Source organism: Perna viridis, chromosome 7 (genome assembly GCF_037379345.1).
Source record: "Perna viridis isolate PV_CMFRI_1.1 ecotype Kerala chromosome 7, ASM3737934v1, whole genome shotgun sequence".
Classification (NCBI taxonomy): domain Eukaryota; kingdom Metazoa; phylum Mollusca; class Bivalvia; order Mytilida; family Mytilidae; genus Perna; species Perna viridis.
This window is the reverse complement of record NC_142451.1, coordinates 41324309-41349885: the sequence shown is the minus strand read 5'-3', so window position 1 is coordinate 41349885 and position 25577 is coordinate 41324309. Positions and strand designations below refer to the sequence as shown.

Genomic DNA, 25577 nt, shown 5'->3' with positions numbered 1-25577 from the left:
GTCACTGGATTACATTCTTTTAATTTCCGCTAGAACCTTGGTTCCCTTGATTACTTTCAATTCAGATCTTCAACAAGAAAGACTTCATCAACAAGTATGGCTTTCCTGACTTGTGCCTTCAAACAATGTGGAGTTTCAGACCAGGAAAAATTCAAATAAAAAGGCTCATAAATATAAAGCAATTAAGTACAGCACTGCCTTAAAACAAGGCAGAAGCTTATGGTTACGGATTCACGCATTTCTAAATCCCAGCATAATTTTTGATTGGAAATCCTTCCGTAGGCCTCATAGAAACCTTATACAACAATAAGAGTGCAAATGAAAGTTGCCCACTGAAGATATATTAACACTTAAAATTTAGTTATGTTCTTCTACAGAAAAGTATGGGAAAATTTCCAGCAAAATGTTTGCACAATAACCATTCAAAAAATATTTCAAGATAAATAGCAGATCCAAGGAAATGAACATTGAAAGAGCTGTTTACAAATGTGTCTGAACAGTTTAATTGATATGTTGAGATATGATGAATCACCCCCTGCCTGATTTTTAGACAGAACCATGTCCTTTTTATGTTTCTACACTTACATCAGCCATAAGTTTCTGTCCTGAGGTGTCACCCTTAGGTAATGTAGTGGTCCAGAAACATGTAATTAGAGACTTCTCTTCATTCAAACAGATTTTCAGGTTTTCAACACTGAGGGAAAGCTCTTTCAAGGTACTGTACTCAACACTCTGTAAAAAAAACGTTTTAAAAAAATTGAAAAACAATGACGACAGTACAAGTTTAATTATGAAGAAAAGTAAAAAGCTTTAAAAAAAGTTGGTCACCACAGACTAAAATTCTTTTTTTTAGGAGCATAAATTTAGTAAGCACTATTTGTTTTCTTACATAAAAATCTTAATAGGTTATTTTACTTTAACAAGACGAGTGTAATATCAGAATGTTTTTTCAACAAATGTTGATTATGTTAAATAAAACCAACTCATAAATGAATCATTGCTCAAGAAAGGGCATTTTCATTCTAGTAAATATCATGCTAGCAGGATACAGACCCACAGGACATGAAGGTTTCATCATTAACCATCACATGCTTGTTTCCAACACCAGTAAATAGTTTCCCAATACAACGAAGTATGCTCACATGCAATATACTAATAAGCATACTTAATTGTAGCCTGCACAAACATTTTTAAAATAGAATTATAAAGGGTTGATACAAAGCTATGTATTTATCTTCAGAGCATGCTTATTTAACTGGTCTTGAATATCAAATCATTTATCTTACTACAAAAATTGTACCGATGGTCTTCAAGTGACTTATCTTTTATCAAAATGTACAAATTCCCAAAAATTAATGAATAGCAGTTTTTGAACACTTGTGAATAATTTTTGTTTGATATAATGCACCCTTGACTTACAGGCAGTTAAATGAGGTTCTTTACAAATGATAAATCTAAATAATGCACTTACAATTGATGGCAGTATGTTTTTTTTGTATGATAACAGTCTCATTTTCTATTTTGACACTTAAAAAAAAAACAATAATAAAGAGAGAAGAAAGCTTTCTACCATGAAGACAAAAATTGTTTTAAAATCCCTTAACCTTGTATATGTTCATGGATAGCTGAATACCATAGCTAATTAATAAAATGACAGGGGTACAGAAAACAGTTTACTTCTCTTGAAGACCATGAAGTACAAATAAAGGACGTTTTGATACATGTACATGCAGATATGAAGTTTTAAAACTACCTTAATGATCTGAAATTTGTAATTAATAATTTAATATAATTTTCTGATATTCATTTGTAGAAGCAATGATTATTTACACCATTATGGAAGTACAAAGAAAACATTGTATACGTAACTACTACTACACTTTTTTAATGTAAAATCAGTATAACATTCCTATTTTTTTAAAATCATTTTTCATACTTTTATGGTATAAACATAAATTTTTCAAATTCTGATAATAAAAGTCTTTTTTTTTATTCTTAAACAAACTTGTTTAAAAATTTTATTCAACTATTTTTCTTTAAATTTAGATAAAATATTACAGCGTGTAAAAAAATTAACTACAGATAATATAGTTTGTCTTTCTTTAATATGAGAACCATCACCCGATGAACTGCCTCAGAAAGACAAATTAACAATCAACAAAGCAATTTTATTTAATTAACCAATTAATTACCTAATGAAAATTAATTCAATCAAGAGAACACCAACTCTATTCCATGAAGTTAACCATTTTACTTGCTGTAATTTAAAAATTATCACTTACTTCTGTAACAGGGGCAGACTTGAACATTTTAAGTCGTTCCAGTATTCTGGCCTCTACACCATTCAGGACTATCAAACTTTCATAATTCTCCTTCTTCAACTTCTCATAATCATCAAGTTTACCAACGGCAAATAGATTTCTAAGATCTGAATCTACTGTTGTTTGTTGGAAGGTAAAGTCTGTGCATATGAAAAAGTAATTAATAAATAAGACAGTGAATCCTGTCTAAATCAAACCATTATATATAAATCTGAGGTAATGTTCAGTGCATCTTTGGTTTTCACAAAATTCAAAATACTTTTAAATTAACAAAAAGGAACACTGGAAGATGTTTTGTTTAATTAAGGAATTATAAGTATTTTTGGAATCCTTATCAACACTTAGCAAAAAAAATATTTGCAATATATATGATTGGTACTTTTGTATTCATCAGCAAAAGCCAATAGACTGCAACTGATACAATATGAAATGAATACCACAAATCAAATGATCAACCTGATGTACCAGAAAGTAAATATGAATGAATGGGTGTGATAATTTCCTTGATATTAGCAATACAGCCTGAGCAAGATTTTGAATTGGCAAATCAGAATCAACAAGAAAACAAACAAAATAAGATTTTAGCTTCAGAATTCATTGGAGATTTGAAACAATGCCACTTTAAAAATGATAAATGATCTACAATGAACATATTCAACACTTGTTTTTAACATTTACAGTCTTAAATCTTTTTTATATACTTTGTAGTAGCATTAACATTAATGATCCAGGGATGAGGCTCTTTCAATTAAATACGCATTTTGGAGAAACTTGTTTCTATTTCTGCATGCCTAGTACATTACCTGCTAATTTACTGGGTGGGTCATCAACATAATATGATAAATTGCCTGCAGACTTCTTGTCAAGTGGAAGTGAATTATGTAAAGGACCAGCAGGCAGGGAATGAGCTGTGAGTTCATGTTTCCTGTCCATGGAAAGGGAACCAGGCCATGTGTGGATGTCAAGGCTGTGTGCTGCTGTTGGTTAAATCACACAATTTGCATGTTAAAATAAATAGAGCATGTTCAATATTATCACATCTTAGGCCATTCAAAGTTTATTTCAAGGTTCTCAGGCCTCCGTTGTCTCTTTTCAGGTGCCTCATTACTGATGTTTATTGCCATTATCACTGGATATTAATTTCTTAAGTAGTCAGAATGTATTCAAAAGTAATCATGATTATAGGGAATTTTAAAATAAACTTAATTAAATTAAATTACATGTAATCAGACTTTGGGATGATTAATGATCACAGAGTACTTGACAAAATGTAATCGAACACATAATGATTAATAATTACAATTACAATTACCCAATCTCTGTTGTCATATCAATGAAAATAAAACAAAAAAGGCAACCATTATAATTGTTTGGGTCAAACAATTTGAAAAGAATCCTCATCACTCTTTCTGGGCAATAAAAATGCAAAAAGAAATAGATTCAGCCCTTATTAATTTTCATGTAAAATGGCCTGAGAATCAAAAATTTAACTTTGAATGGATTAAAATGCTTGCATTTACAAGAGCTGCTGATTCAGAAGGGCTATTCTATAAATGATGAAAAATAGCTTACAAAATGTCTGCAATGTGATATTGAACATGCATCTTTTATTAGTCGAAAATGAAGCATGGTTGAACTTAAGTGAAGTGTATTTACATCAATCAATAAATAATCTTAGAAACTCAAACATCTTTACAAACACATACATGGAAATATTTCAGTGGTAGATTACATTTGTTCTTTCAGGCATTTACCAGTTAAGTTCAACAACTAGCTGTCAAATTATCTACACATCACACCGTATGAATTATATATTTATTAATTATGACTGATGATGTATCTAATTATATATAAATTTTAAAGTTGTTAATAACCCATAAATGATATTAATGTAAATTCAACTACAAGTAATTTTAATGAAATACTGCTGCATTAAGTTTAGACCTGACTTATGATATTATAATATACAAAATGTGGTTTAGAATAAATTCTACAAGTTATGGTATCAAACATAATGTTAAGAGACATGATGATTCTATTGATACCGTAAATTCATAAGGAGACCTTTGACCTACCAAGTTGGTCATCACTAATGCTGGAGTTCTGAGAATGACTGGCTAAACTACTGAGCTGACTACTCTGAGAATGTTCAAGGTTAAGGGTCGGTAGGCGGGGCTTCTCAGGACTGGGCTGTCCATCTGTAGCATCTGTACCAGTTGTCGTCCCTGTAATAAAGATGCACAATGACATCTATACTATAAAAATATAAAAAAAATTCTTAACAAATTTTCCATCTAATTCAGAGCCACAACTCACCTAAATATTTTCTCCAAAATACTTCCTTTGTCAAAAAGAAGCAAAACACTGAAGTTCATAATATGACTTGACTATTCCTAAGACATCCTACCCTAAAAATCCAGTTTGGTATGAAGACAAAACCATATACAACCCAGGATTCTAGTATTCCCATTTCCTGTCACCCACATTACTGATAGTTTGGTGAGAGAAAGTTAATTGGCAAGTAGACAACTTACAAAACAAAACGTAAAGTTTAGAAAGAAGACATTGATTGTAGGAAAGTTTTATCTATCCCGATCTAGCACCCTAAAACACTTTACCCACAGTGGGATCAAACTTCATCAATCCATAGTAGATTAAACTTCCATTTTTGAAATATGGACACAAATCTAGATCTTGTTGACTCACCAGATCTGGCAGGACTTTGACTTTTGGCATTAGGTGGATGAGACCTCGGACTATGTTGGTGTAATAGATGTTCCTCGAGCTTCTGCCTCAGTGCATTATTAGTTTCTATACACCTCTCTAACTGTACTCTGAGATGGCGTATCTCTGTCAGCAGATCTCTAATGTCAAATCCACCTTTGGTATCATAATCCCCCTCTGTAATATAAAAAAGATAGTCTGGTTACTAAGGTTTTAAATGGACAACAAGAAATAGGATATAAAAATACATGTAACTAGCAATTAAGGAGGTAGACCTAGGGTGAGGAACATAACTCTTGAAATCAGTGATATGTTTGCATCATTCAATTTCAGAGGTTTAGACAGGTTTTTGGATTACTCAGGGTCTGGTTTAGACAGGTTTAAGTGTACATAATAAATTACTGCCCATTTATATTTTTCCCTTTATTGTTGTTGCTTCTGATTTTGTTTCCCTTTAAAAAAAAACAAAAACAACAATTTTTTTGAGATTACGAATAATAGGATAATTAATTGGAAAGAGTGAATAACAAATTAATTATCTTTGTAATTTATTTCGCTGTGTGAACTATCAAATTTTTTACACTGGTAACATTCAGTAAATCACTGCTATCTATATTAATAAAGTTTACCTTGCTTCTGTATCTTCTCATACACACTGAGCTCTAACTTGAGTGTCTGATTAAGATCCTTATTTTCTTGTATCTGTTCTTGCAAGGTCTTTACTTCAGTGTTCAGTCTGTTAAAAAGTGATTAATTTATTATGGTTAAATTTCATATGGCAGATATTTTATGCATTTCATGAAGAGAACAATTGACTGATCAAACATAACCTGCTTTGTACTAGTCCAACACCATAAGCAGGATTTTTATTGTGCTATCTCACAGAAGCAACAGCTTGCAGGTAGGCATGCCACCCAGTCAGACACATTCTGACTCCAAGCGAGCCAGTCATCACTCTATCCCCTTAAGGAGGTAGACCTAGGGTAAGGGACACAACTCTTACAAATCATTGAACATTTGTATTCAGCACTTTACATCAATCATAAGTAAGCATCAAAGTAACTTGGACTGATTTCAATCTGTTTCAAATGAAAGCTTGATAGGCTTTGGCGAAATTGAATATGATACAAACATATCACTGATTTCAAGAGTTATGTCCCATATCCTAGGTCTACCTAATTAAATACTGTGTACTAGGTGGAGAAACAGAGACAACCAATGTAAGTCAGTGACTCTGTCCAGAAATGAACCCACAACTATTCACACCTTGAGACCACCAAGGTGGTTCACTTGTTTAAGAGAAGTCCATCAAAATATCAATACATAGATGTACACATGTGCATAATTGAAATGTGATGATTAGAGAAATAAATGTAGGGCATTGCATTGTTTCAAGTACCTAAAATTTGAACTTTATTTCCCTCTAATTGATGTATTTATTTTCAGTAAGAATTTTTTTAATCTGATATTTGAGTAGAACTACAAAGATCAGTGAATTGGCTTTAATTTTTCTCAGTATATCTACTGTCACCTAAGTAGGAGATAAACTTATTGCATTACCTCCTAATCTCCTTTGCAGCTTTCCTGAGATTCAATTCTTGCTTCTTCATCTTATCAGATTCTGTTTTCCTCTCTTCTTCTAATATTTTAACTTTATCTTCCCTATGCTGAATGTTTTCTTCCCGTCTGTGATAAGATTTTTCAATTGTGTTCTTTTCTTCCTGAACAGATTTAATGGATTTTTCAAGTCTCTCAATCTTTTCTTGCTTCCTAAAATGGAAAAGACTTTTGTTACATACAGTTTTTATTCTGTACTAAATTTACATTACAACTGAAATTTAAATGAAAAAAATAAATTGAGTTTATAAAACAAAAACAAAAAAAAACAAAAAAATAGGAATGTCTATGGTTTTATGATTTTAATACTGTATGACCAATTTTCCCAAGTTTCAAATTTTTTCTAAATTTGTGAGATTCAGGTAATGGTGAAAATCAAAGGTCCCCACATAAAGTAAGTCCAGATATTTAACAGTTATCTACTATAGACCTTATCAATAGACATGAATAAACAAACTGTCAAATTTAAAACTACTATTCACAGATGTTATAGTGAAATCTGGCACCTTCAAAAATAACCCATTATACAGTAATTTATGTTACACTGACACTTTAAAAAAAAAAAAAAAAAAAAAAAAAAAATCCATTTCAACGTCTCACTACAATCAATGCTTTGATTCTATTTAATCTATAGCACACATTTAGACATAAACTAATTACAGGATTTTTTTTTAATCAGTTCCAGTTTTGCCAAGTACATGTAAACAATAAAACGGCTGACATTTATTTGATCTATACTTGTATTCAAAAAAAAAAATCAAATGATAATCAAAATCTGAGAAAAATGGTATGAATTTTATACAAGTAGGATGTAGAAAACGCTACCTTTGAACAGTGGATTCCATCTGTATGATTCGATCATCTTTATTCCTTATGGTTTGTACATGGCGTTGAACATGTTCGTCTTGCTGCTGTATCACATCATACTGCTCTTTCAGTTTTTGTTCTTGTTGATGGAGGGTCTGCTGTTGAAGGTCCAATTTCCTCTTCATCTGAGTCAGGGTTTTATCTAACTCCTCAATGCGTTTTTGCTGTACAATCAATGTTTTCTGATGCTCAGCAGATTTCTCATCTTTTTCACGGATCACTACAACTTTTTCTTCGATGATATTTTCTTTCTCTCTGATCACAGTAGTCTTTTCTTTTATTGTTCTGTCTTTTTCAAGAATTTGTTTCTCTAATGTCTGAACTAACATTTTGTGGTCTTTAGCTTGATCCTCAAGAACTGAGTCAAACTGTGACAGTCTCTGTGTTAAGTCATTGATCAGATCCTCCTTTTCACAATTACATTTACGCAACTGTTGAATATCACTTTCGTGTTTTGATACTGTGCTCTTGAATTGTGAAATCATTTCCTCCCTCTCGTTCAACAATATTCTCACTTTTTCAACCATATTTCCAGAATCTTCTGCAGTTTTCTCTGTTCTGTTTTTATTATCCCGTTCAGCACGCAGACGGACACTATTAATTAGATCGTCCTTGTCGGCAAGTTCTTGTTCTAGTCTCTGAATAGTTAGCTGTAACTCACGTACAACAGACTGGTGTTGACTATAAAGGTATACGTCAGATGTAAAACCTGCGAAAGAATACAAAAAAAACAGTCAATCTAGAAATAACAAATTCATAATTGAAATAAATATTGCTATGTAGATTCTAGACCTCCTGAAGATTTTATTTTGTCTTCATGGTCCCTTTTAGCACTGATCTTTCCTGTACCTTCATTGTTGAGAATTAATTTAATTTCAATGAGGTTCTTAAAAAAATGGATACACTGACCTTAAAACCAATACCAAATCTACAAAGACAAAGAATTGAAAAGTAAAAATGGCAAACAACCTAAATATTTTAAGAACTAAGAGTATGGATACACCCTTAGTGTTAGTGTCTTGCCATCTGTAGTTTTAAAGATAGAGACCTCTTTGCTTTTCTCTCAAACAAAATACAAAATACAATTGATATCAGCAAATTAAGAGTCTGTGCAAGGCAATATCAATACCAACCTGAAGAAGCCTCGTCTTTATTCATATCTCTCTCCAGGGCCTCTCGAAGCCTATCGCTATCATGTAGGGACTTCTCTAATTTGGTACGTAATGCTCTGATTTCCTGCAGATGTTCTAATAATAAATCTTTATCAATGTCACCAGATGACTTTGTTGGTGATTTACGAGGTGATATCTGGGTTCCCATAGAAGTACACATTTTTTCATACAAATGAATTTCATCTTTAAGAGTTCTATTCAAGTCCTCCAGAGCATTAAGACGAGTGGTCAAAATGCTGACATTATTCACAGGACTCTCACTACGAGTAGTTTCAGAGAATGTAACTCTCCTTGAGTTATCCTTATCGCCATGAGAACTGTCTAAATGGAGACTAGGGAATGAAACATCGTTAGTATCATGCAAATAAGTAGGGGTGTGTGTGGCATCGTAGTAGTCATGGCGATGCTCCATCATTCTGTCTTCAGAACCCAGAATTGTACTTGTACATGTGAAATCTGTGACTCCATTTGGAATATTTTTAGAGAATGATCTCGACATGCTGTCTTGTGTACCAGCTGACCTGACACTTGTGTCCATAGTTACAGCAGTAAAATTAACGTCATCAATAAAGGGAGCATGACTACCATTTGATGTGCCTGTTTCATGACGTAATCTCTCTGTTGATTTCTCTGTGTGATCAAAATTTGACATTTCACTTAATCTTCTTGCATCTGAAACAGTTGATGTTGGTGACCTGATGGTGGAAGTTGGTGAACGTATTGGTGATACACCACCTCTGTTTGATGAGATGGTAGAAGTTGGTGATTTGATTGGTGAAACACCATGTGATGGTGATCTCAAGGTAGATGGTGATTTCCTATAAACATCTGACACTCTGGAATCATTGCCAGCTTGTTCCTGTAGAAGTTGGACTTGGTTTTGAGTGATGGCCAAATCTTGATTCAGTTGAGTAATCTTTGAATTCTTTTTCATCAATTGATCAGTAAGTCTTTCAACTTCACGGTTCTTGCGTCTCAATTCTTCGGTAAGACTGAAATGAAAAATTTGAAGGTTCACAGCTACCATGGATATGTAAGAGTGGAATAACAATATATCTCCACAAGAAATGCTACATACAATAAAGAATTTTTGTTCCCAGTCATTCAAAATCCAATAATCCTGCTCATGATGTGTAAACAACAAGTCCTTGTATCTTATCATCTGTTCCTGTATTGAAATTTTTAGGGGGGGGGGGGGTTATTGAATCATAACATAAAGCTTTATACAAACCAGTTATTTCCCCTGAAAATGCAAACTATAATCAGGGAATTTTTTAACTTTTCTTTAAAAAATGCCTATGCACATTAGAATAGCTGAAACAACTGGCCTACAAAATTTCACATTTAGTAACTGAATTTCTCTTACCTCTGAATATTCTGCCTCATGCTATCATTTTCACCAAACAATGAGCTATCCTCTGCCACTGATATAGAACCATCTGTGAAGTCTTGTTCTGAAATAGTTATTTTCTTGTATATCAAAGAGTTTTTCCAGATATTTAACAGGGTTATGTAAAGTGAAAAAAAAATATCAATAAAGATATCTAGACAAAATGAATGCCCCTGCATAAAAAAAAAACAATTGTCACTATAAAGTGCCAAAGTTCCCTAGGCACAGCTGTATGATCATTCATTCAATCAAATTATGCATTATAAAAAAAGAAAAATTAAGATAGTCCTAACAGAATCCTGTTTACTTACAAAATTTGAAAAAGTTTGGCCAAATAAAATAATTATTTAGACACCATTTTAAAACAGTTCATGGTTAAAAATGAAACAGGATAGTGTTTAAATACTCAGTTTAAACTTATGTGCATTGAATTCCTTCATAACTTCAGTACCATAAAATATTTACCTTGTAAAGTAGTCGACATTGATTGAATCATGTGACGGGATTTATCCACTTTCTGCTTGATTCCTCTCATGTTGCCATGACTACCATCCTCTTCAAGGTACATTAACTCATTTAAAAAGTCACTCAGCTCATTAAGCCAGCCCTCTAACTGAACACATGAATTTTGAGTATCTGCAAGTTTTTTGCGTAAGAATGAAATTTCAATCTTTTGAGATTCAAACAATCGTTTTGCAGGTGATCCCTGAGATTCATTGATTTTGTCTTTTTCAAGTTCCTGATAACGTTTCAACTCTATTTTAAGATCAGAAACATTGTTCTCCAATGCTGAAATTTTCTGACGCAAGTGTAAATTGTTCTCCTCAGCAGCGGAAAGTTTACACTGTAAATCCCGCAATGATTGACGTGGAATAAGAGTATCATCCATGTCATGAAGGGTTTGTGTTGACATTCCTGCCATTGATGTGTCTCTCTGTCAACAATAAATGAAAATAATCCTAACTATTGTCATACTTTAAAAAGATTTTGTAAAAAATCTTGGTAAATTTGTGTAATGTTTTTTTTTTTTTACACAATTTTCAAAATCCAGCTAGTTGCTGTTATCATGATATGATTTTACAAAGCCAATAAAAGAGCCAAAAATGGTGAAATTTGAAGTAGTCATTAACAATGGACAATTAACAAAAACAAAAGAACAGTAAAATCTGGATTTGAAAAAAGCAGAATTCCACAGAAAAGTGAGAAAAAAAAACATACATGAGTGGTCACAAAAATAAAAACTTCTTTTATAGAATTGTTTGCAGTTTTTCAAAAACTCAAAATCACAAAAATTAAAATTCCATGTAGGTCAGTTGTTACAATAATATGTTTTGTCATCAATTAGCAATATGAAATCAATCACAAATGTCCATACTAGTGATTTGCTTTAAAGAATTTTGTTTAACTCTTTCTTTGCTAAAGCAAAATCTGTTTCTATGTAATTCATTAGATTTTTAACATTGAATAAGAACTCTGTCTTAAAAGTTGCTTACCTGACACATCTGTGATCTAACTATTGTTTTATATTTGTCCATCACTACCTTCATCTGTCTGACCTGCTCTTTCAACTCAGCAACATTTTCTGTACGTCCAAATGATTTATACTTGTCATTTGATTCGGGCGATAAAGACTCAGACTGTGACTCAACTAATAGTTCAGGAATGTTATCATATGAGAGGGTCCTAGCACTTTTGTTTAGGCCTCTTCCTCCAAGTGCTGTCACAATGTTAGACTCACTATTTGATCTGCTACCGAGAGGGCTACGCGCCACTAACCCATTTTCCTCCAGAATATTTCTGTAATGTTTGATTTTCCTACTCTGAAGTCTGACAGTTCCTTCTGTGGCCTCAAGTTTGGAATCTAAGGCCTGAATCCGGCTGTATGCATCACATAACTGACTCTTCAAAACATCAGGACTATCTCGATCTGAAGAATTTGATTTCATTGGTGCAGACTTCTGTATCTGAGGAATCTTTGAAGCTCGTTTTTGACACTGAGGTTTACTGTCAACCTGACCTGGAGTTACAATAGCATCACTCCAAGGTGCTGTCTGACATGAGACACTCATTCGTTCATAAACTACATTTACATTGTCTAACTGTGTCTTCAAATTTCTGATTTCATTTGCCATTTGAACAATAAGCTCTGGGTTAAATCCCTCTGAACTACCACTCTGTGAGTTTAGAGCTATCTGTTTCTTCAGCAACATGTTCAGTTCTTCAAGATTACCCAACTGCACTTTAAGTTTGAGATTTTCATTCTGTAAGTCTGTTAAATTTGGCAAATCTTTCATATCTGTGCTATCAATAGCAAATCCAATACGTGACTTCAATTTTCTTACTTCTTCATTCTTAATGCTGACTTCCTTATTCAGTCTTTCAATCTCTAAATGCATCACTGGCAACTTATTGACATCGTTTTCATTACGACCAGGTATCTGCCTACTGTCATTAACTTTCCTTCGCAATTCACTGTTTTCACATTCAGCTTTATCAAATTGGTGCTTAAGTTGTCGTATAAACTTTCTCAACATAGGAGCCGACATTTCTGAAAGACTTTGTCGATTCAGTGGAACTTCAGAATCTGATGATGTTGAAGGTGACCAAGTCTTCAGAAGCTGAGGTTTCTTCTGATGAGTAACAGGCCATGAATATGAGTTTTGAGTATATTCAATTTCCTGTCCCCTAGGTGTAGAGTCACTAGAACGTCTAGAATCAGAGTTTCCAGCAGTATCACTGCCTGAGGACAGATCACTCAGTCTCCTCGACATGTCAATGCCATCTCTTGATACATCCTTCGAACCTTGAAAAAAAAAATCTTTACTTATTTACCACAACATTCTAAATTATTAGTGTTTCATCATATTATCTCAATGTTTAGTATGTAATATCTCAAACTCCATTGGTCATAATTATCAATGGCTGCATAACATATTTTTTATGCCTGTTTATCATCTACCAAAACTATTGTTTATGCCTTGTTTATTTCCACATGAAAGACATCATTTCAAAACAGCCAAAAACAAAACAAAAAACACAAAATACCAAGTGGTATCACAGATTTGAATCAATGTACATATTCCACACCTTTTTGAGGTGACCTGCTCCTCGTTTGTTCTAACTCCAGCTGGAGGTTATGGTTCCTCCTAATACCAGCCTCAAGCTCTTTCTTCAAGGTCTGAATGGCACTTAGTTCTGTCTCCAAACTGTGAGACCTATCACTGAAATCATAAAAAGAACATTTTTGTTACAACCATTATTAGAATTATATGTATTCTGATGATATTTCCCATTTGTTGAAATCCTCATAAATAATGCACATGAATTCTACAACTATGTTGTATATTGTGCAAATTTGACTATTATATTATAGTAAAGTTCAAATAATGAATTGAGCAAATGTAAAATGTCCTCACAAAATGCTATTCGTCCAAATATGTTCAGCATCTGATAATGTCAAAAATTAACAATTTAAAGCATGTATTTGACAAATTTGGGATTGGAGTATTTTCCTCAAATATCCATATGCTTATTTCAATTAGACACAATCTAGGTCAAGTTTGAATGGCTTGTTTTTCTTTAATCAGTAATTTGAGGATTAATATCGGGGTACAGAGAAGAAAAATCATTTTCATATTTATTTTCTGTAAACAAACAAGATTTAATTGCCACCAAACCATGTCCAAATATAGGTCTCATCAACTTTTAAGCCTAACAAGTATGTTCAACTGTGACTGAATTGAAATTTAGGGCTATTCCATTTACATTAACCCAGAGGGGGTAGAATGCCACTTTAAATTTAATATGTAAATGAGGGGGGAGGCTTTACTGCTGTTGTTACATCAATTATAAAGACTATAAAGACATAAACAAAATTTTCCAGTTGGGAGGGGTCTGGACCTTCCATCCCCTCCAAGTAAATTTCAATGGAATTACTCTGTTCACAGGCAGGCAAGATTTAACTAAGCCAACAAAAAAAAAAAACAAAAAAAAAAAATTATAAAAATCAGATGATTTAAATCAGAAAATCATGTCTGCATGAGGGGAAAATTTTTTATCAATGAATTATTCCTTGGACTACAATACATAATGTTATATGAAAATAATAATTTTGTCAATACTGGTTTCCTAATCCATATTTTCCAGTTCAATACTTATAAATAAAATGCCTCTCAAAATAAAAATATAAGACTTAAAATAACATCTACACTTTAGCAAGTAATTCAAATTAATTAATTTTAAATAAGTACCAAAATAGACTCTTCACACATTTTGAAAAGTTTTGGAAATTAAATTTACTTGCATTACTAAATAATAACAAGTTTACATGAGACATTTCATCAACTTCTCCTTCGAGTGTGTAAAAATGTAAACAATTTTCCCCAAGAATTAACACAAGAGTACAACTTTGTTTATATAACAAACAGATTTAAAATTAAGTAAAATAAATACTAACACTTTCACAAAAGGCAACATGTCAGATTGTTTTTCTTAAAGATTACTAAACATATGGGTGATTAAATTTGTTCATTTCACTACCATTTATAAATACTCATTTTTTCTTTGAATAACTTATGAGTGAAACATGTACATAGCATGAAGATTTGATCACAAATGCAATCAAAATTGACAACCTTTAAGTATTTAATGGGTTTATTCTATAATTTTGAAGAGTCCAACCACTTGAAAAGACATGGTTAATTGCAATCTCACACCCATTGAACTAACAAACCAAATGAATTTTAATAAAAACCAATAAAGTCTAAAATACAGACCAAAGTATTCACTGTGCTAATAAACAATAAAAAGATATGGGCCAGCATGTTCTATATTTACCCTGTGTCAAAAAAACCCCCAAAAAAACAAATATGTAAGACAAAATCTTATATCCGTGTCAAAACATCAAATATATACGTTTGTATATGTAAGATACCATATATCATAAGCCATACTCACAACAAAGATTTTTCCTTTAGGTCTGACAGTATTTGTTTTTCAGCCTCCTGAATTCTGTGAAGTTCATCTAACTCTTTCTGAATGAAATCTTGGTGCTGGAAAATCATGAATCACTCTTAAATAATTATAGCCACACAAACCCACACATTAAAAGTAAAAGAAAATAAACAGATCCAAATTAAAAACTGTTTTCTAACTTGTATATATAGCAAGATTAAAAGACTTCAGGTTTATATTTAGTGAAAGCTTAATCAAATTAACTATATTGAGATAAAGTACCTTATCAGAATTGCCCTCGGGCTGATCCCTCATGTAATACACCTGTTTTTCTGATGTATGGACTTCCTTTAGGTTTCTCTGAACTCCCTCTAACTGCTTCCTCAATGAACCCTGAAAATAACAATCAGTCAAAAATTGAATAAAGGGAAAAGTAACATCAAAATACTGAAAATACAGTAAAATTACAAATACATAATATCAAGGTACAAATGAGGATAAATCTGTGGACAAAACAATTGAATGTAAACGTGTTAAAAAAAAAAAAAAAAGAAAAAAAAAAGAAAAAAAAAGGCAGTTTTGAAATCCAGAATTGAAATCATGTCTTCTTTATCAGATAATTATTCCCATTTTCAAAAAAATCATTTAATTTTTTAAGAAGAAATTAAATTCAATTTAACATTTTAAAGCTTCAGAAATAATTATATGAAACAGAAAAATCTGCCATGATGTTGGAAAGCTAAAAACTTACTATTTGTTCCCTGAGATCATCTTCTGTGACCTTGGCAGCTCGCAAAGCTTCTGTTTTAACAGCCAGCTGAAGCTTCAACTCTTCTAAAGCAGCATGTGTCCCAGATTTAGGACTCCTAGAACCATCAGATTCAAAACGTAACTTCAAATCATCTACCTCATCTAAAATGAAAACATCAGAGGATAACAAGTAATTAACATATAATTGATTTAAAAAAATACATCAAAATAAAAATGTATCAAATTAAAATTTCATTTTCAACATCATTTAATCTTTCATGGTGTACAAATGTATCCTATTTCTTTTGCATGTAAGAAAGCACAAAAAAGAAATAACTCAGAAAATGTCCACACACATATTACATGTTTTATCTTTAGTTCCTTTTAAATTAAATATAGCAACAAAAAAAGAATATTAAACAACGATGGTAACTTTTAATCATGATGGTGATAACAATCATGATTATATTTGTACCTTGTTTCTTGGCTAGTTGATTGGTAAGATCATCCAGTTCATCCCTCATTCTGTTATTATCTGACAAAGTACTCCTGGATGCTGCATGAACCTGTTGTAGTCTCTGAATTAATTTATCTTTCTCCTGTCCACTTTCTACCAAAGTCTAAAATGTTAAACAAAGAGTTGTGAATAAACAAAGCTGATCATCAATACTATATAAACAGGCGAGGGGCTGTTCCAGCTAAACATATGAAGGAAGATGGGTAGGCACTTTTTATTCTTAATATATGACAAAATATAAAATTTAATACAAAAAATCAACAGAACTTCTATAGGTAGCTCCCTGGGTAAAAAAGTGCCTTCCTCAGGTACCTCATATTTTTTTAATGGAACAGCCCTTAGTATTTCTCAAAATTTATTTTATTCAGAACATAAGTGCATCACTGATCTAAAAGCCCTGTAATTTTGTTATTATTTGATAAAGGTAAGTATTCATATACATGTTCATGCACAGCCTTGCCAAAATATCTTCTAAAAGCAATTTAGTTGAAGAAAATCAGACAACATAAGTTACTCAATTTTACTCTGATACAACCTCCAATAACTCAAAGTAAACACAGTCAAAGGGAGACAACCATTACCTCAATTGTTTTATCTTTATCACTGAGAGCAGCAGCCAGTTTATCTATAGCCTGTCTGTGGTCCTGTTGTATATCAACTAACTGGTTCTCTGAACTCTATAGAAAAAAACAAAAATTAAAAAAATAAAAAAAATATAAATACTGTTCGACAGGTTTAAATTTAGCAATTTTGAGGCACAACCACTTCTAATTTTTGCGGGTGCTTAGTGGTGGACTAAGTACTTAAGCTCGGAGTAAATATTTCAAGGACTTTGCTTTAGTGTTTTTATGCAAACTGATAAAATACGCCAAGTTTAGCATCCTACGAAAATTACCCGCTACAAAGTAAATTCATGGGTATTAGAACATACAAGATTAACAGCTGTATCTTTTCAAGATCATATCTATACAGTAATGGCTAAATGTACATATTTTTAGACTTAATATGTAAATGTGTTGAATTAGCTCCCTTGAAGTATATCTGGTGTCCAGGGTGGACATTTTCATGAGTTCAATAACTGTCTTTTTTAAAATATGCCAAATCATGTGCAAACTATCTGTAATATATAGTAAGCATATTGTCTATATTGTTTTCATTCATTGCTGTAAACTTTTGGCCTTTAAACATAGCTCTTTCTTATATTAAACTCACATTCTAATTAAGAGCTTTATACAGCTTTTTTTTTAACAAAGCCACATAGTGTCAAATTTGAGATCACACCATCCATAAGGTCCCCATACAAATACGACAAATTTGGACAGATGAACAGACAAGATGATTCTAATATATCACCCCTTGTTGAAAGGAAGTATAAAACTTGTTGAGTGGAAGTATAAAACCCTTATTAACCAACCTTTGATTGTAACTGATTCCTGTTCAGTTCAGCATGTAGTTGTTGAACCTCTTTCTGTAAGTCAGCTACCTCCTTGTTTGATCGGTCCATCAATTCTCTCATGTCCACATCTTTGCTTTTCAGTTTCTTCATCAAATTATTTATAGCTTCAGCATTGGCTGCTGTTACCTTAGATTGCTCTTCCATCAAATCCTAAAATTTTAATTATTTTACAAAAATCATCTATCTGCAATCAAATCTTAAAATTTCATTCATTTCCATGTTTCTTGAATGAGTAAATCTGTACTATATTGGAAAAGAAATATCCTTAAAAATAAGAAATACTTCAAGTACATTATTCAATCTTGCATTCAAGTACTAGTGGCATTGATATACTAAGAAAAAACTTTTTATTTTTTTACATAAACCATGAAATAAAATTCCCGACGTAATACATAGTTTCCATTTATTTGTTCCAAGGGAAAAGTCAAACCACAAATTTAAGAATCCACGAATCCATGAATAAAAGTACTTTCATTGTATGTAAACTTACATCCATACCTACAGGGGCAATACATATTGGGTTGAAAAGCCTGAAAACTTGTCTAACTGTGAAAAAATAATATACGTATATGTATTCACATTGTAGACAAAAAGATCTTTCCTTTTGTTTTTATAAGGTAAGTCTTCTTCAACTGACATGTTACTATGTAAAATTAAATTGTATCTCTGATGTCAAGGTCAATTTTAGACAATTCTAGGGCCATTCACATCAAATTGATAAGACCAACCTGTGAATTAAAGTCTGTTTCTGCCTACAAAAATGTATGCCTCCCCAAGTCCTAAGTTTAAAGGGGTATAACTCCCACAAAATTCAGTGGGTTATAAAATTCCTGATACATTGAAATATGTAAAACTACAAATCATGTCATAAACTACCTACAAAGTTTCATAAAATGTAGAGCAGCAGTTTCAAAGAGTGGTACAGTGTGACAGTCATGACAAACTGATGGACAGGGCAATACAATGTCTCCCTACAAAAAAGGGGGAGACATTATTCATGTGTACAGGATCCTATCGACAGTGTTTGATTTATTATGATTTAGGGTCCTTTGACAGATATTTCATGCATATAACGACAAGAATGACTGATCAATCAAACAGACCCTGCTTTGTACTTGTCTGACATGGTTAGCCAATCAATCAGACCCTGCTTTGTACTAGACTGACACAAGAGCCGGATCTTCATTGTGATAGCTCACAGAAAACAGCCTGCAGAAAGGCTGGCCACCCCATTGAGACACAATATTCTGACCTCAAACCAATCAGTTGTTACTCTATCCCCTGAAATACTGCATGCTTGGCAGAGAAGCAGTGACTACCAAATTCAAGGACTTAGGTGTAACTTAGCTAGGGGAGGGGTTCAAACCCATAACCTTGTGAAATTAAGGAGAGCACGCTACCTTGCCACCACTGAAGCAGTCATCAATTATCAAACTAACCTGTAACAGGTCATCTTTTTCTTTCAGTTGTTTCCTTAACCTATTCAGATCATCACATCCAATACTGTTGTTCAACTGAGAAGCCTGCATAGACTGAAATAGTATTTCAATTCTTAAATACACTAATTTACATACATCATGTACATACAACTGTTTTCTTCAGCGGTCTTAGTAAGAATCATGCAAAATCTGAAAAATGTGATATGCTCCAAAAAAGGCTACATATTTTTATTTTTGTAATTGAGTTGTTTTTGGTTCTGTACTATGAAATGTATAATTATTCATTCCAATCTGCCTGCTCTTAGGATATAATAAACATTGAAAATCTAACAGAGTCTATTGTATTTGAGTGTCATTTACAGAGTTACCTCCCCTAATTTTGAAATCTATAGTGCATTTTATATAATTTTTATCTCTTAAGAACATGGGTTATATGAAAAACTGAATGATAGTTTCTGTTTATTATGGCAATTCAAACAAAATATCAAAAATAAAGTCTGTAGGCTTTTTACCCATGAATCACATTTTGCATGATTCTTACCTGGAGTGCTACTTAAGGTTTTTTTTATCTTGGCTAATATTAAACACCATACCTCCATAGCTGTTTCCTTCTCAGACAAATTGTTTTGAAGACGCTTGATAATATTGTCTTTATCACCAAGAACTCTAGCATGGTTATCTAATGCATCCTGCAGACAAAATAATATAAATTTACATCTAGCCATGAACAAAGTGACCACAAAATTTTAATATTCCATTGTGATTTTTTCCGTTTTATTTTTTTCTCTCTCTCAATTTCCTGGTGGGGGAAATCAAGAGAAATCAGGTTTATATATAGTTCAAATTACTAAAAATGTGAGTTGTCAACTTTTACTGTCATGTCACATTTTCTAACAAATTAAACTAGTCCTGATTCTTAAGGAGATAGATCTAGGGTAAGGGACATAACTCTTGAAATCAGTGACATATTTGTATCATATTCAATTTCACCAAACCCTACTAGGCTTTCATTTGAAAAAGAAATAAAACAATCCAATTTACTTTGATGCTTACATGAGTTAGATGTAAAATGCTGAATATAAACGTTCCTATGATTTGTAAGAGTTGTGTCCCTTACCTTAGGTATACCTCCTTAATAAACAGTAGTGAATATAAAGTTGCCTGTGTTTTTGTGATAGGTATGCTGCCACTTGTACATGAAGCTGATATCTAACATCAATCAACAATGTAAGATAAAGCCACATACATTGTTCCTTTTCAATAATGAATTGGAAAAAAATCTTGTAAAATGGAGAACTAACCTCAAATTGTCTCTGAGATGATTTCAGTGAGCTGACAAGCTGTTGCATATTCATGTCTTTATCAGAGCATTCCTTTTCTAAACCCTTTAATGAAAAATAGCAATTCAACATACATGTATTGCACAAGGAGACGTAAAATTCTTGATTTCAGGAATAACAGTTCTTAAATTTCAGAGAAAAGATGAATGCATAACAATTAAGAAACAAATTTGAACGAACTTTGTTTTGAAAAAAAAAAAAAAATGTTAACATTATCAATTACCAAGTACCAAACTTAGGAAGACAGATTGAGGAAATATTTTTTTCACATTCAAATTCCTCACCTGGTCACATGACTGTATAATAAATTTACCAAATCAATGACCTACACATGTAGTTAAAATATTCGCATTTGAGCAAAACTTTTTGTCACATAACTGTTTTGACTGGAAACCAGAAAGAACAATAACGTCAGCATTGACTGGGTATTTGCTAAAACAGGGACTGGGTATAAAACATCAACCCTGTGTAAGAAATACTTGGTCTTCATGTGGTACTGATACGGTACAGGGACTGGGTATAAAACATCAACCCTGTGTAAGAAATACTTGATCTTCATGTAGTACTGATACGGTACAGGGACTGGGTATAAAACATCAACCCTGTGTAAGAAATACTTGATCTTCATGTAGTACTGATACGGTACAGGGACTGGGTATAAAACATCAACCCTGTGTAAGAAATACTTGATCTTCATGTGGTACTGATACGGTACAGGGACTGGGTATAAAACATCAACCCTGTGTAAGAAATACTTGGTCTTCATGTGGTACTGATACGGTACAGGGACTGGGTATAAAACATCAACCCTGTGTAAGAAATACTTGGTCTTCATGTAGTACTGATACGGTACAGGGATTGGCTGATTTTTTCAGAGGTGGGGTAAATTCTTTTTACTAATTAAGCAGTGAAAAAGCAACTAATAAAATTCTAATATGGTTCAGGAAAATTCTCCACAGTAATTCTGTATTACTATACATACATCAATAGTCTCCTCAGAGTTCAGTAATGTCTGGTTAGCCTTGTCTAAGTCTCTCTCCTTCTCCCTTATCAATTGCTTCAGTTTCCTTATCTCTGCATCTTTTTCATCAAGAATTCTGTATTTCTCTTCTGTAGCTTCCTGCAGATAAAGTTACAGGTAGAATTATATTGAAATAATTTTTTTTTTTAAACTTATATCGGGGATTTCTGTAGTTTGATATTTAGCTCTTTTAACATAACAGGGGTGCATCCCACAATTCTGATACAAAAGGGGGTTCCAGGCTGTTATTTGCTTGTTCTCATCAAAATTTTGTATGAGATTAACAATTTTATTTTTTTTCTGTTCGAGTTCTTTTATTTTGTTAAGCATTTTTTTACAGCAAAGCAAAATAAAATGTTCTTAAACACTTCAAATTACGATGATTTTATTGAACCAGAAAAGTTACTGCATATTTTGAAATTATTCCAACTTTTAATTACTGTGAAAAATACAACCGACCTAATGTGCTAAAATAAAATCTCGCATTACAAAATTACATTAAAATGACAAATCATACAAATTAATGCATGCAGTAATTTCTGATTAAACAGTATCCAATTATTAATAAAATTTATTTAAACTAAGCATTGATGTCGTACTTTCAGACAATGAACAAATCCTTCAGTATAATAGAACTACAGTATCTACAGATCAAAACTTTTTTTATAGCTGCACAAATTTAATGATTACCATTGACCAATTAAAAAAAGTTGTCCAATCCTTAACTTAAAAGGACATGATATATTAGTAACAGTATTTACTGCACATATAGACCCTTTTTGTGCTAACTGTGGAATAGTCGATGAGAATGGGTAAAGCATGTTCAATATATTCTTCCGTAAGGTAAATTTTTTTGGTTCTACCCAAGCCCTATCTTACGGAGTGTATATTGAGCATGCTCATTAACTTACCACAAAAGGTCTAGTGTATCAAATAAAAGGTAGAATTTGTAAGTGGATGTCAGTTAATACTGTCAGATCTTAGACTTGGCATCAAAAATGTTTTTTACCGACACTATAGGTCTAAAAGGCCCCAGTATACGATCTGGCTTAGTATATGTTAATTTGGTTTATTGAACTTATCATGTTGGCCTCCATGTAAGTATAACATTACCATTAGGCCAAAAAAAAAAATATGTTGGTTTCCTGTTACCCTACTTACCCTAAACATTTTATGGCCAATTTGGTTCAAGTACTGTTTAAAGTCTAGATTGTTTCCCCATTAACTCAATGTCAAATGTTTTTGAAAAAACAAAATAAATTTCCTACCCACCCTCCTTTTTTTTCCTTGCTGGTATTAGGAAACAAGATTATTATTAGTTTTGGCCTTAGAGTTATGCATAAAGGGTTATAACCTTCAATTACTTTAAATTGGATACCCCATAAGCCCGTCAACGACTTTAATAGCATATTACGAGTATTAAGATATTACTTTATTTCTTTTGTCTGCAAGTGCAATATGCAACATGAAAGGGATAACAAATCTATTTAAAATCCTTATTTGTATATTTATATAACTCAACACAGTTTTTTCCTGGAGTAAATATAAATATTTGATTTTTAAATTAAAAATAGAAGAATTGGCAATGAATATGGCCCTGAACAAGATTAAAATGAAGCTTTACCAAACTGCTTCAATATGTGGTATCCAAAGCAAGAACAATAATGCTAATACTATGTCTTCAAATATCCATCTAGTACAAAATCTCACAATTCCTACAGAACAGCTTTGTCCTTGAAATTGAGTCAATAGAAAAGTCTGCCTCAAAATTCCAGTTTGAAGAAATTATTTTGGATTTAAATAAATCATTACCTAATTGCTTCATCATGTTTCCAAAACAAAAATAACAATAATAATACTGTAAAGGTAGTAATTTTCGCTATTTTCGTGGTGGACAGAAAACTGTGTAAAATAGTACACACGAAAGTGATTATTAACACTATACAACCCTTATCATTTTTTTTAAAACCGCAAAAATTGATACCTGCGAATATGTTCACGTGACAGAATAGGCGAAAATTAGCAATCGCAAAAATTAATACATTTACAGTACTTTGCCTTGATAATATGCAAGTAGTCCATAATATCAAAATTCCTACAAAACAGACTTTACCTAGAACTTCATATCTAACAAACCTCATGGTTCTGTGTTATGTAGTACATGTATCTATGTAATAAAATGTAGGATGGTTTTTGGATACAGGTTCCTATGCATAAAATGTGGGATGGTTTTTGGATACAGGTTCCTATGCATAAAATGAGGAATGGTTTTTGGATACAAGTTCCTATGCAATTAACAGGGAATTCACAGTTCAATTTTGTTTGTGATGTGGTTCCATGAAAACACAATCAAATTTGAAATTCACAGATAAAGATATTTTGGTACTAAGAAATATTTGAATATTTTTCAATTACAATGACTGCTCTGTTCTTCATTGAGAATTGCAACCAGCAATTACTTTATATTTTGAATTCAATATTTATTCAAAACCATTTACATGTAATATATTTACCTTTTAGAAAAAGATACAGATTGAAAATTTGTACAGACTAACAAGCAATTTACAAAAAAACATACTCCTGATAATCAGGCATGACTTTATGAAGCCAACAATAAAGCAGAAAATTTATGAATTTGGAAAAATAATATAAGGTAAAATAAGATACAGAATGGTAAAACCTGTTATGAATAACAAAATTCTGTAGAATGCGGAAGAAAGTCATGTTCGTATAATTAATTTATAACTGGCATCAGTTTGGAACAGACATATCATCATTCATAAATCATGTCTGCTAATGAGTGCAGAAGTTTATGAATATATCTATTTACATGTATATATTTTGTGGATTAGTATGATGAACATCTGAGGTTTACATGTATGACATTTTCACCCCAGTGGGGTTGTTGTCTCTTTGGCATATTCACCCAAACTATTTTCATTATATTTAAGTTGTGACTTTGAGTTTTACTCTCATCTTCAAGAAGACGAACTAAACAGGATATGATTACAATAAGACAAACTAAACAGGATTTGATAACAAGAAGACAAACTAATCAGAATGTGATAAGCTTCCTTTTAATATAACACTGTGAAAATATTTAAGAGGACATTTTTCTCCTTATTGATGGATAAACTCTATTCTTAACCCTAATTTCCTGACTTCCTACTTACGCTTACTTCTTTTCCTCACTTTAAATACTCTTCTTTACATCAATAATTGATCAACCACCTTTATTTTTTAAGTATGTTCTAATTTCATATAAAGAATCATTCAATAAGGTCATTATTATAATTCAAGCCACACACAAATTCTTCTCTGGTATATATAATCTGTAAGTGTAAGTGTTTGTAAGAATGTTAGAAAAAAGAGGCTTTTTACAGAGTTATCTGCCCCTGAAATGTTCATTTTCTGTGCATTTCAAAGAAATTGTAACTCAATGGTCCAGCATGATATGGAAAATCTTATCTGTTTTCCTTGATTCTGATGGTGCAAATAGTCAAATTACACTATCAAAATGATGGGTTTTTCATACCATATTTCACCTACTGCCTGATTCTTACAGGGGCTGACACTTAATACAAGTATATGGAGAGTACAATTTGTCTGAACCAAACACCTTCTGGTTTTCAAAAAAATTGGTTTGGTTAAGATAGTCATTTGGTTAATCAAGGTTAAAAAACATCTTTCTTATTTAATTGGACTGTGAAAAGTATCTGGTTTAGAAAGGGTTCCAGATTATTAAAGATTCTGTTGAAATAGATATCACTATATAATTCTTTCAACCATAGGTTCCAAACTGTCTGTTTCATTCATGGTGACCTTAATAATTCTTACTACCCAGTTTTATGCCCCACTTGTACACATTAAGGACAAAAGCTTTGACGTCAGAGCTCATAATCTTACCACTACAGGATTTAAGTGAAACTTTACTTATTTAAACAACAAAAAATAAACAATAAACATGGATACAGTCAGTTAAATAAACTTTGACCTTAACTTTTTGAACT

The 25577-nt window shown here is 32.1% G+C and overlaps 1 protein-coding gene across 9 annotated transcripts in view; it reads right to left on the bottom strand.

The window, feature by feature from the left end:
• Positions 1–25577, bottom strand: part of LOC148612734 (uncharacterized) — an 83287-nt gene that overhangs the window by 6135 nt on the left and 51575 nt on the right. For 8 of the 9 annotated variants that reach the window (XM_088594411.1, XM_088594408.1, XM_088594413.1 and 5 more), the window contains 23 exons: positions 21529–21666; positions 20508–20591; positions 19800–19895; positions 19207–19299; positions 17726–17917; positions 16893–16988; positions 16270–16414; positions 15796–15956; positions 15327–15437; positions 15048–15142; positions 13179–13312; positions 11585–12894; positions 10557–11025; positions 10068–10155; positions 8663–9693; positions 7488–8238; positions 6606–6815; positions 5675–5781; positions 5028–5222; positions 4397–4546; positions 3125–3298; positions 2283–2461; positions 586–732 (listed from right to left, as the gene is read on the bottom strand). In XM_088594411.1, coding sequence (XP_088450537.1) covers positions 586–732; positions 2283–2461; positions 3125–3298; positions 4397–4546; positions 5028–5222; positions 5675–5781; positions 6606–6815; positions 7488–8238; positions 8663–9693; positions 10068–10155; positions 10557–11025; positions 11585–12894; positions 13179–13312; positions 15048–15142; positions 15327–15437; positions 15796–15956; positions 16270–16414; positions 16893–16988; positions 17726–17917; positions 19207–19299; positions 19800–19895; positions 20508–20591; positions 21529–21666 — 6156 coding nt within the window. The remainder of the gene's footprint in view (positions 1–585; positions 733–2282; positions 2462–3124; positions 3299–4396; positions 4547–5027; positions 5223–5674; positions 5782–6605; positions 6816–7487; positions 8239–8662; positions 9694–10067; positions 10156–10556; positions 11026–11584; positions 12895–13178; positions 13313–15047; positions 15143–15326; positions 15438–15795; positions 15957–16269; positions 16415–16892; positions 16989–17725; positions 17918–19206; positions 19300–19799; positions 19896–20507; positions 20592–21528; positions 21667–25577) is intronic. The other variant, XM_088594416.1, reaches the window with a different exon arrangement.